Consider the following 12,692-nt stretch of genomic DNA (forward strand, 5'->3'; position numbering starts at 1 on the left):
AGAGGTCTCAAAGGAAGTTGCTTGGAAATAGACAGGCAACAAAAGGAGAGAGACCACATTAGTGCCCCAAAGATGGAGAGGCTAAAGCATGCATTCTGACATTATTAGTCACCTGAGATACCCCCTGAAAGAGAAACTTGGTGTTTCTCAGCAGCCTTTGAATATTCCAATTGCCAGCAAAGATTAGATTTGAGCTCATACCTATTAGACCCCATAAGGCACAGACATCCACCAGGTCTTAATAGTACTGTAGTTCCTGGAGGAACTGTTTTTCTCTCTCTCCCACAGCTCTGCTCCCTCTTCCTTCATTGTCTCACAAATGAGCTTCATTTTGTTTGTGTGTGTGATGAACTGTTTAAAATCTGGTAAAAGAGCTTCTCTTAGTATCATCCTGATTGCACTTTGCTTCCCTGGTGAAATTCAGTCTCTTGTGCACCGAGTCCTTCTGCTCCCCATGTATTACTGCATCCAGCCCCTGGGACCAACTGCCTCTAGTTATCCATTACTTCATGTAAAGAAGGAAGGCACCAGAGCCCAACAGTAATAAAGGAGCAAGGAATATCTTCTATGTAGGCTGAAAAGAGACTTATTCCTGCCTTTCATCGCTGGGAAAGTATTTCCTGCCTATCTTTTTTGACAAGAGAACTCCCTCCCTGCACATCTCTCTGCCCCACAAAGATCTCCCTAATCTGTAGGGCATTGACTGGTGGTTTACAATTTACGTGTATGAGTCAGGATGCTCTCAAAAGCAATCTTCAACTAAGCTAGAGCCAAGCAGAAAAAGTGATGTAAAGACAGGCACAATTAACTCGCAATGTTTCCTTCACTAAAAAAAGTGTATTATTTGAATTATGAATGGACGTAATTACTTGTATTTGCTATACAGAGTCATTTGTCTCAATAAAATAATACTGTGTGAACAAAAACACATTTTATGATACAGAATGGGGCAGGGAAAGAAAAAATACATTTTGCAAAAAAATACTTTTTTTTGCACATTAATCTGGCAATATTAAAACAGCGCACAATGGTTTTAATTTAAACAAAATAATCAAGATTATTTAATTAAACGAGGTTTTTGTCATATGGAGCTTTTTAATATTTTATTCCACCAGCAAAATCTGCTGATGCACTTGGAAGATCTCCCACTAAAGGAGACAGGAACAGAATCTGGATACACATTGCCATCTAGTGGAGCCCTCCCCGGCAGAGCCTGCTGCTGAGACCTCAAGGCTAATCTTATTCCGCAGCAGCTCCGTTCGGAGCTGGCATTGACATTTAACAGGAGGGGGAAAAAAAAAAAAAAAAAGAAAAGAAAAGAAAAGAAAAGTTTTCTAAGATACATATGAAGCAGAGAGTCTTAAACACCGGTTGCACAGTCAGATATACTGTTACAGTTTAGGTCAGGGGAATCTCTATTGAGATACTTTAGTTGGGAAGTAAGACAAAATAACCTTTCACCCTTAAAGCACTGCTTCAAATCAGAAGTAAAACAAACACACTTGTCTGTTCCATTTTACGAGAAGTACAGGATTGCTAAAGTGCTCTGTTTCACATTTAAGCCCACACTCAACAAGCAAGGCAACTGAACATTTATTGTGCTTAAAGAGGTGCACACTTTAGGGCAGGTTTGAAGAACGGTGGGCCAGTGGGGGAAATCTGAAGCTCTCCTACTTAAGACCTGCCAGTTCATAGACACAGCTGTACAATTTTGTCAGCTCAGTGACTTTCCCTAACACGAAATTTCTTTCAAAAATTGAGATGTTTAGCTCCAAGCTCAGATGAGTCAGGCAGTTATTTGTGGAGTGATTAATGAATACCAAATAAAGAAAGCCACAGAGGGATGAGTCATATCACCATAACACGAAAGAAATAAAGGATATAGCCCTTCTGGTTCTTACACCCTTTGTTACTTTTTGTTTGCTTTGTCTCTGTTTATTCTAATCATTCAGAGTAATTTCCAGCTATTGCACTTCAATTTTAATTTCTTTAATTATTATTTTCTACAGAGCTGACTCACAGATGAAGGAAGTATTTGTCCTCCTGATACGGTATTAAACAAGCTCCAAACTGCAATCTACCAATCTTTTTCCTCCTGAGTCAACTAGTGTTAGCCCTAAGGCCTTTTCACTATGACGCAACAAAGTTCAGTCCCCTCTTTAGCATTATTGCTCCTTAAATTTATCAACCGGGACAGCTGGTAAGCTGCACCTATGCCAAAGACAGCAACAATATAAAAGATTGCACCTTCTTCTGCATTTTTTTGACAAAGAAAAGCTATCCTCACACAGGTTTCATAATACTTCACCTAAATCAACACTTTGCTGAAAAGCTGAAGAAAGCTGAACCCCAACAAGAACAAAGTTGATGGGCAAGACAACTAGTGTGGTCAAGGCAACTAATGTGAGAGGGAGGATAAAAATCATTACTGCATGGAAATGAGGCAAATGGGTTTCTAGGCAGATAGCATGGTCATCTGGCTGAGCAAGTAAATGTGGCTGCAGTGTGAGAAGAAAGGAGCAAAGATAAATCCATTACAATACCCAAGATGGCTTCAAGGTCACTCAGTGACACCCTCGAGGTTAGGTAAAGATAAAGACATCCCCTTTTAATCAGTGCAACACAGAGTGCATGCACTGCCCAGCCTAGAGTACTAGACAGATTAATTTGTGGCTTTGGTCTTTTTGTAGACTGCCACCAGTGCAAAGGATAAAAGCAGTCATTCTTTGCTGCAAGGTGATGTCGTCAGAGGCATCAGGAAGGATGCTGCAGGCATGTAAAGTAATATTATGCTGGTAAAAACAACAACGTGATTATCACTCTTCAGTAAGCAGAAGCAGGACCACAGATTTGGGCTGACATGAAGTTGTACTTGAGCAATGGCTGTGAAGAAGAGCTTGCAGGTCACATTTAGTACCACAGACAGTAAGTAAGTGCTTACTGAGTGTTCATTCAGTTGCTTTCATGTAAGTAAGAAGAATCAGAACCACAAACGGAAATGCCAGGAATGAATGCTATTAGTGACATGTACTTGAGGAAAATATATCAAACGTATCTAAACTTCATCAAACTCCTAGCCTAAACTACACCCACTGATTGCAATTCTGTACAGACCAATCACAACTTGCATCATATACTTTTATCAATTTAATGTTTTCCATTCAAATTTTTATTACAGTATTTTTTCCTTAACCTTTGCCCAAAGGAGGGAGTGATATAAACTTTATTTTTCATACACCTTCATTAAGATTATCATTGCTACCAAGCAGGATGGGGCCAATGAAGTTAGGAAAAAATGTTCAGAATTCAGATCCCAGGCTGGGTTGGCAGCTAGAAAGAAAACCACCTTATGTTATGAACTGAGCAAGTTTGTTACCAGCATCATTGAAAGAATAAATACACTGTCACGTAATGTCAGTGATTCAGAATGAAGTGTTATAAATGTCAGATTTTTAGATTGTTAGATTATTTTTCCAGGCACTGTATAAAGATGATTCAATATATTCCCCTAATTCCAAAAGTTGAACCTAAAAATAATACATCTTTGCCATATTCACAAAACACCTCTTACAACCATCATATATTATACTTATATGGTGAACTAGTTATTGATGATAGCTGGTAAAAAAGTTTTCTCCATATTTACAGTCAGTTCAGAAATGTTGTGTTTGTAAATACCAAGGAACGTGAAGTAAAGAATCTTAGCTCATACATGCTTTATTAGCATCATTTCTGCTGACAATAGACATACAGGAACAAACAAATATCACTTATCCCAGTAGCATGTTTGTGCATCTCCGTTTCCTTTGAATACATCTCAATATAAATTTAACCCTGAAAGTTCTGTAGCTACAGGGAGAATCATAGCAATGCTGTGTAACATAAACCAAGCAAATTAGAAAACAGCACCCAGAACTACATAACTCAGACTAAATAAAAACCAAAATCAATTTATCAGACTACCTAACATATATCTATATGTAGTGGTGTGTTCTGCCACGTGAAAAGTGGGCTTGGTTCTAGCACTCAGCAAAGAAGTCCAGCAGAATATACACAGCAGGAGAGGATCTTCCAGCTTCTAAGGTGAAGTACTTTAAGTACATTGATACACTACCATGCCAAACTTCTACCTAGAAACCCAGCATCACAGCCAAAAAATCCAAGAGGATCTAAGGCTTTGACCCTGGGGATGGGAGAAGCTCTCAGGGGAGCAGGTGCACGTAGAAGAACATGGAACATTAGGGTCCAGGAGGCCCTACTGAAAGATCATTTTTTAAATCAGAGGAGGCTGTCATTCATTCCTTTTTCTTTTTTATTTCTTCATAAGAAGAGTCTCAGTGCAGTGTATTTATTTAAAATCAGCAAATTGAATTGAGACTGCTGTATAGATACCCCTATAGGCCTGTAAAATCATTAAGCACAGACCATCAGCTGATCACAGCAGCCAGAAACAAACCAGGGCCTGATATGCCTTCTGCTACAGTGGTGTAAATAGGGTATCTCTGTTTTTAACAGAATGGAATTTATCCAGATTTTCAACTGTGCAACTGGAGGCAGATTTGGCCCAGCTTGTTCAGTGGCCACCAGGGCCCACAATACACATGCAACAATGCACAGATGTGCAGAGAAGTTTGAAAAACATGTTCTATCTTTTTTCAAAGAGTGTACAATGAATATTAAACAACCCCCTGAAGTTCACATTGCCACTCGCCTAAAATCAGCCCTGCAATCCCTATTATACGCTGCACTATGTGGAATGCTAATGACTATTTAAACTAATTCAGAGTGGATGTGTAAAGAGTTGGGGCAGTGACAGGGATATGGCATATAATAAGTGCAAGATTATTCTGTACCTTTACATATTCCTTTTCTTTCTTCTTTATTTCAAGGAGATGACATTTTTTTTCCAAATTGGACTGGTTTTGATAGCCTTGGAGGACAGAAAATGAGATTTCCACATCCAAATGGTTAAGATACCCACAGGCCAATTTTGATTTAGGAAAAAGGAAAAGCTGCCAAGTACCAGAATACCATGTCAAAGGCGGGGGTGATCAACTGAATTGTAAAGGAAATGGATAGGAAGCTTCATTAAAAGCGTTGTATATGGAAATTCCCTGTAAGCCACAATGCTTTGTAATGCGTTGCATTCTTTAGAACTTGCGTTCCAAATATATTTGCATTCAATTTTAAAGAATTACAGCACTAAAGTATCAGAAAGCTTTAGTCAAGAGACAGTAAGCAGGTGATGTGCGAGCCAATTATTTACATAACTAGAAAGACTGTATATACAACAACATACAATCCACATTAACATATATCACTTTTTCCTTCTATTTTCTGAAAAATACCATAGCTAATGCATCAGTCAGCAGCAGAGTCAGAAGACTTCATTTTCTGGAATTCACCACAGCTTCTACTTATTAACTCGAAAGTGGGTTACTGTCTTTTTAAATTGTTCTTCTAACGGGGTTGCTCGTGTCTTGAAAGAACCAGCATTCAGACAGTATTCATCTTAGGCTATGGTAAACTACAGTTAATAGGATCTACTCTGTTCTGGTTTTGTGCCTCTATGCTCTCAGAAGGTGTCGTCTGCAAATCATCACTTCAGTAAATCCCAACTAAATTTAAGTCTTTATTGGACAAATATACCTTCTGAGGAATGCTTCCTTGGCAAGGCAGTCACAACCTAAGTTTCATTTTTGTCGCAGAGAGAACTTGCGCAAAACTGAAGTGAACTGTGGATTCTCTGAGAAATATACTGGCACAACAACATGACCACCTGAGCTACAATTAACTAAGCCAGCAGACAACTGAGTATCCGGATGAACCTACCTGGTTTCAGAGTAAGTTCTGCTCTGCCTGCAGGAGAAGCCAGAACCTCTAAAAAGCTGTAATACTTTCAGAGATTAACTCAAGCTGTTATAACTCAGGGACAGACCTAGATTTTAGATACTCTGAAATACCCTGACACCATGGTATTAGATACGACCTGTGTTTGAATTTGAGATACATGAAATATATCATGCTATATTTCTCCAGAAGAAGTTCTTGGCTAGAAATGTGCGTACTACTCCCCATTCCTATATTACTTTCTCCACTTGGCTGATCAGACCTGCTCCTTACTTTCATCTTCACCCTGCCATGCTCAAAGCAGCATAGCGGCAGGGAAACTGGCTGCAACATGAACTGTGCTTTTCCCAGGACTGAGAGAGCAAAACTGTTGTTGCTGTGGTTTTGCAAAATGTTCATAAGGTGGGAGGGATGGAGACAGACTGTTCGGTATCTCACTGAATGCTTGCCGAAAGTCAGAAACAATGTAAAACAGAAAAAAAAAAAAAAAAAAAAAAAAGAAAAAAAAGAGCTCATTTAAATCCTTAAAAGGAACATCAGGTTGTTACCTAGCTGTCCTTGATATTCCTTCCTCAGTTTATAGCATCCTTTTGCCTAATTAAAACAGTAGGGAATTTTTTTAATTTTTGAGTAGATGCATAACCTACTTCTTTACTCCCCAGTAGAAATGATTTTAAGGGCAGAAAACTTATTTTAAAGGTTCATTCTTTCAAGCTGCAATTCTGGGGAAAAAAGTCTCAGCACAGATAATATCCCAGGAAAGGCTCGTGTTTCTTGCACACAACTCCTGCCAAACACATTCTAGCAGAATTTGGTTTTAACAGTATTTTAGCAAACCAAAACATGCAGCTAAAGAGCAAGATAAAGATGAGGAGAAAAAAAAAAAAATCATGAAAACCTAAAGACTGGAAAAGACAAAAGAAAATTAAGACTAAAGAAACACAAGAACCAGCCTTTTGCTGAAGCCACATCTTTGAAATAAACCAAGAGAATGTTAGCCACAGTCAGCCTGGTTAACATTACAACGTTTGAGCGCTGCTGGGCTGTGCTTTCGTGACACCAAGTGGTTAATCTGTAAAGGTGCATTCTGCTGATCTCTTGAACACGCTTCTCGGCACTTCAAAAGGCTGCTAAAAGGGAGTTGTACTCAAAGGTGCTTACAAAGGCAATCCTCCTCAGCCCACCCTTGGTTGGGTTACAGGTCCTAATACGGTTTTTCATAAGAACGCCACATAATGTCAACTACCCTTTTTTTTTTTTTTTTTTTCAATCCAGCCCCTTTACTTTCAAATGAATTTTCATTTATTCATATTCAAAACAGTGTTCAATTCAGAAGTCAGATTAAGTATTTTAAAAGATCCAGCCTAAGAAGGACTATACCCACATTCTGTGGACACTGCTAAACACCTACACAATGTATTTTAAAAGGAACTCACAAAGAACAAAAGAGTCCCAACAGGAGGAGTTAAACTAAGCCTGACATGGAAAAGATTTGTCCCCCACTGCTTTGTTTTTCAAAGTTAATGTTTACTGGGTCCCAGATGTTTTCAGACTCTCAACAGTAAAAAATCTGCTCCCATTGACTGTGATCAGCACTAAGGAAAAAACCCACCCATTTTCCTTTTAAATTCCTATGTCTAATTAACAATTAAAATGAGTACAATTATGTTTATTTCTGCTCCCTGTAAGACATTCATCACCACAATTCCTACACAATTTCAAGTCTTTAGGACATTCAACAAATGCTTCACAGTGGACCCTGCTCTCTGTGTGTCCCTGGTGGACATTTAAGCCAAGTATGTCCAAATTCTCATTTGCTTGATCATTTCTTTCATTCCTGACCTTTCCATTAATATAATTCTGTCTGCAGTAGCACAGGAAAGATTTTCCTAGCAGGTAAGCATTGCAAATTGCAGTTTAAATTCATTTTTATTTCATCCATTAGCTCCCCCACAGTCAGGTGACCTTCTCCAAGAACCTTCCTCATCTGTCCAGAGCTTTCTAACTACATGGTTCCTGAGAGCATAGCTTTCCCATCAAGCTGCAAATGAAGAAAAATAGATTAAGGGCTCTTGAATGGATGCTAGAAGTCAAATAAGAGACTGTGGAGGATCCTGGGAACTATAGCAACCTGCTGGTAGCATATTTTTTATACAAAGAAAATTAACTACAGCATTTACACCAGGTAAAGCTGGTGCATACCACAAGCCTCAGATATAAATCATTACAGCAGTCTTTGCTGAGGTAATGATCACAGGGGTGAATTGTTGTCAGTAGTTTCTTGTGATAAAGAATAACAATTTTTGCCTAGCAAGCTAGACATGAAAGAAAGTATCTCCTTGGTCTTCATACTAAGAGCTTTGCAAGGCTCATCTTTGGTAATTGAAGGCAGATACCTTCAAATAAAGTCAGTATTGTGACAAATTGTTAACACATTTAATTTCTGAATAGCCTCACTTTCAATTCCTTTTGCTTTAAATTTTGCTCCTCTGTTTTCAACTGCTATGTCCAGTGGACACTCGGACATCCTTGAGGAGAAGCCATTTTCAAAAGAGCCTTTCATACTAGCAAACAAGAAGTGCAATTGATCTCTATTTCAGTTTTAAGTATTTCATAGGTATCAAGTAACAACACACAACCACAAGAATAATAAAGCAAAAGGCAGCAAAACAGGCTTTGCTATTTAGCTAGACCCTGAACTACCATGGGACACTTTGGGAGTCCACTCAGTAAGAGTTTGTCTTGCAGGGGCAGAGCATGCTATGCTGAGGGACTGCACCCAGCTGTTACTGGGCACAAATATGTTTTCTATAGCCAGGGGCTGCAAGGGTGTCCTGCAGGGAGGAATCCATTTGCTGCCCTGTGCCGTCACACCTGTCTCCAGCTGTCTCCAAAACCAGTGTGCATCCCATATCACACATCAAAATTTCAACCAAACACATGGTGCCTCTGTTCAGAGATGTTTAAGAAAGAGTGACAGCTGCTGGGAGAGAAGAAACAGAGGTGGCACATGGACAGGGACGTCGCTGAGGGCACAGATGGAGATGTGCTCTTCAGAGATGCTCCATCCCAGAGGAGGTGCACCTCTGAAGGCACTGCAACCCACAGTGGGGGTGCCCTGAAGTGACTGCAGCCCATAAGTGACACACATTCAGGTAAGAACACCCCTGAGGGGCTACAGCCCATGGATGATCACCACCAGGACAGGACACATTCCCAAAGGGACTGTGGCTCACAGAGAATACATGTCAGGGCAGGAACGGGCCTGTGACCTGTGCAGATACCACACTGGAGCAGAGGAAAACAAGTAAAAAGCAACAATCAGCAGAGAGAAAACATTATGTGTCTAACCCCAACCCCAGTTCCCCAAATCGTGGCTATTTTGCTTGTGACACCAGCTCAGCTGGTCCCTTGTGGAATCCTAACAGCTCAGGATGCTCCTAGAAGGTTCAGTAAAGGAAGAGACTCATGGAGCCTGCAAATGAGACATAGTCATATGAGGGGTACGTGAGAGGTGGATCCCCCACCAGCTCTTCCTGCACACCCAGATATAATGTATTTCTCTCAGCCCTGGCATTAGAGATTCACAAATTCTTGTTTCCTCTAAGTGTTGCCGTATATGCTAATCCTCTGAAAGACTATTAAATCTGAAAGATTGTTAAGTGTAAGTTATATAAAATGTATGCTGTGTGGTTTCTTCTTTTTAAGGTAACAAATAACTGTCAAATAGCACCTGTTTCTATGTAGATAGCAGGCATTAACACCAGTGACTCCATAGGTAGTATCCTTACCCCTGAGGTGGTATCAAATAATATGCCAGCACAGTGTCAGGCTGAATTGTTGGAAGCACTGTCTTTAGGACGCAGTATTAAACCTATATCTGAAGTATTTACAGTCCTTAGAGATCTCAACTTCACTGTGAACAAGGTTATTCCTGGAGTTCTGACTAAATCACATTTTTGCAATTGCATTCTGTCAACCTAAATTTCCACTACATTTTTGTTTAGATACCATACACTCATTTGCCTCTTGTCTTAAACTGCTGTGCAGTACTTCTGCATACTTTTAGAAGCCCAGACGTCGATAAATGCTTGGAGAGGAAAACACAAGGTCATGCCACAGATCCAACAGGAAAAGTGTTTTTATTTCACTCAGACTTGAGAAGAGAGGTACAACCACATTCCTCCCTTCAAGTACAGGCCATGCTCTGTTAATTTGAAGGAGGACAGGCTAAACTTTGCAGCATTTACAGGAAGCATTAGAAAGAAGTGGCCAGTGGTAACTTCAATATTGTCGTCTTCAAATAAAGGTAGCTCTTGACCCAGAATCTTTTAAAGGGTGGCACATTTGGGGATCTTTTTAAGCTGAATTTGAATTTTTAGGTGCATGAGTACTATTTTCAAGATTCTGTTTGTTACAGAAGCAGGACTAGTAACTTTTTAGTGAAAGCTTGTGATTTCAGCTTAACGCTTGTCATTCAAATAGTCAGGAGAACTTACAACAGAGACTTCTGCACTCGTGACACACTACTTTCCCATTCCCTCCACCTTTTACAAGGTTTTCAGTGCAAGTTCTAGTATATCCTGCAAAAATGTAGGACCAAATTTTCTGGCACAGTATGCTCAGAAGTAAACCACTGCCTAGATCCCACAAATGCCTCAACAATGCACAGGAGATTGTGCACCCAACAAAAGGAATTTTTACACCCACAATGGGAAACTTTTCCCCTTTACATGGAAAAACTCCTCTAACTCTAATACTTTAGAACTTGAGGAAGGTATGACCTTTTTTTTTTTTATTATTATTATTATTATAATACTTAGATTTGTGTGGAAAATTGCAGATAGACAGTATCATCCTCTTTGTGCAAAGACATGTTTATCCATCATTTGGCACAGCAAGCCAGCTGTTGACTCACTGTTCTTCATGCTTTTTTTCTGGAAGTGGTATCCAGTAAATTAATTACTTCACAAGATTACCATCAATTTTCTTCAAAGAAAGCAGTCCTCTTACTTCAATTTCAAATTAAACAAAAGCTCTCTTATCTAAGTGACATCAGAGATAACAACCAAGATTTCAGAAATTTTTATCACCTGAAATTCCCATAGAAAGCTAAAATAGTACCACACTAAAAGATTTCTCACAGCTTGTCCACAATGAGGTATAGCTATTCTGAACAACTTCATGGTGTTACATGTCTTTTCATGCAGAATTTGCCCTTATTCTGATTTAGTCCCATTATTTGGAAGTTATTTCAGAGAAGCAGAGTTCAAATAAGCACATCCACAAGTGGAGTTACTCAGCAATAGCTACAAAAATTAAACTTACATCTACTTTAATCAGAATTAACTTTCAAGTGTGAACAAGCTCCTTTTAAAGTTGTTGGAAACAGAGGCTGAATTACAATGATCTAGTTAGAATACAGCTGCACAGATATACAAGGAAAAATAATTAAAAGTATGATTTTAAAAAGTATCTTATTAAACCTTTTATTCAAAAGTCACTGCCATAAGGACACAGAGGCACAGGCCACAGAAGCATTCCAAAGCAGCTACACACACACCCCCGCCCATGTGAAAAATGTATTATGGAAAAAAAGAATACACATGCGCCTCCCAAGTGGATCATACTTCCTGAAGAAGACATTTTTAGAGTAGAATAAATATGCCCATAGACTAAGCTGATCAAAAGCCATTTTATATGTGTTTAAATACATACATACATATATACATAATCCCTGCTTAGATTCATCTGCCATAGCTATTAGCAACCTGCTAAGCAGTAGGAGGGAAGTAGGATGGGATCCACAAAGATCACCCAAACAATTCTGATTCCTTTTTTTCTGTCTTATGGTCTTTCCATTCAAAAGAAGCAACAGTGGTTATAACCGGTCAGAAAGGGACACACGAATTAGATTAGGAAGAAGTGATTCCTGCTGGCATGGCAATTCCAGATACTGCGCTGATCACATTTGGACTGTCAGCCAGATTTCTTCACTCTTCTGATATTTTCAAACAACAGCTATGGCTTCTTTAAAGAATTTCCCTTTGTAGAATTAATGGTAGCAGCAGCATAGAAACAAATATGTTTTACAGATTGACTGTTATGATACCTAGCTAATTTATTTGTATGATCAAACCTATATTGAAGTCATTAGAGTTCTATGTCAGGACCTGGGGAACCATGGCAGGGCCACAGCTTGAATGTTAAAGCACCTAATGAGGAGAGAGCATGAGAGTGAGTCAATTCAGTCTGAAAAAATAATCTGACTCATGTACTACGCAGAAACGGCAGAAGGCACTTTTAACAAATTGTGAATGCATGAAAATCAGCATGAAGGAAACTAAGTTAAAATTGTTGCAAACATTTTGAAGAGGAACAATGAGGAAAATGGAAAAAAAATAAACTTAATAGAGTTTTGAGGAGAACGTAATCAGCCATTTTAAATTCCTTTACCATTCTTTTCTTTCTTTTTCTTTTCTTTTTGTATGTGTACTTGATTCTTCAGCTCCTATATGCAAAATCTTTGGTTGCAGACAGGATATTGCACATGCTAACTTATAACATGAAAGCTGATGGTGTAACGGAACAATAGTACATAAATTGGAACTAATTTAAATGACCTTTCACCAATCTGCAAAGAAAGATAACACTTTTTTTACATTTACAGATGTTTCAGTTAGAGAAGTTGTGTTTTAGCTGATATGTTAATACATTTTTATTTATGGCTGCCTGTAACTGAAGTATATTTAAAGTATTTGTATTCTCCCCTTTTATTCTGTTCTTCACTTATACTGCTAGCTTTGTGCATAAACAAATGAGTGTATTAGAGATGTATGTAT

General features: G+C 38.8%; 1 protein-coding gene across 1 annotated transcript in view; it reads left to right on the forward strand.

Moving 5' to 3' along the window:
* The first annotated feature begins 5,822 nt into the window (after positions 1 to 5,822).
* AAED1 (AhpC/TSA antioxidant enzyme domain containing 1) overlaps positions 5,823 to 12,692 on the forward strand; it is a 16,981-nt gene continuing 10,111 nt past the window's right edge. The window contains exon 1 of the mRNA XM_009885848.1: positions 5,823 to 5,843. Within this exon, the coding sequence (XP_009884150.1) occupies positions 5,823 to 5,843 (21 nt within the window). The remainder of the gene's footprint in view (positions 5,844 to 12,692) is intronic.

The sequence above is a fragment of the Charadrius vociferus genome, unplaced genomic scaffold (genome assembly GCF_000708025.1).
Source record: "Charadrius vociferus isolate BGI_N301 unplaced genomic scaffold, ASM70802v2 scaffold235, whole genome shotgun sequence".
NCBI lineage: Eukaryota > Metazoa > Chordata > Aves > Charadriiformes > Charadriidae > Charadrius > Charadrius vociferus.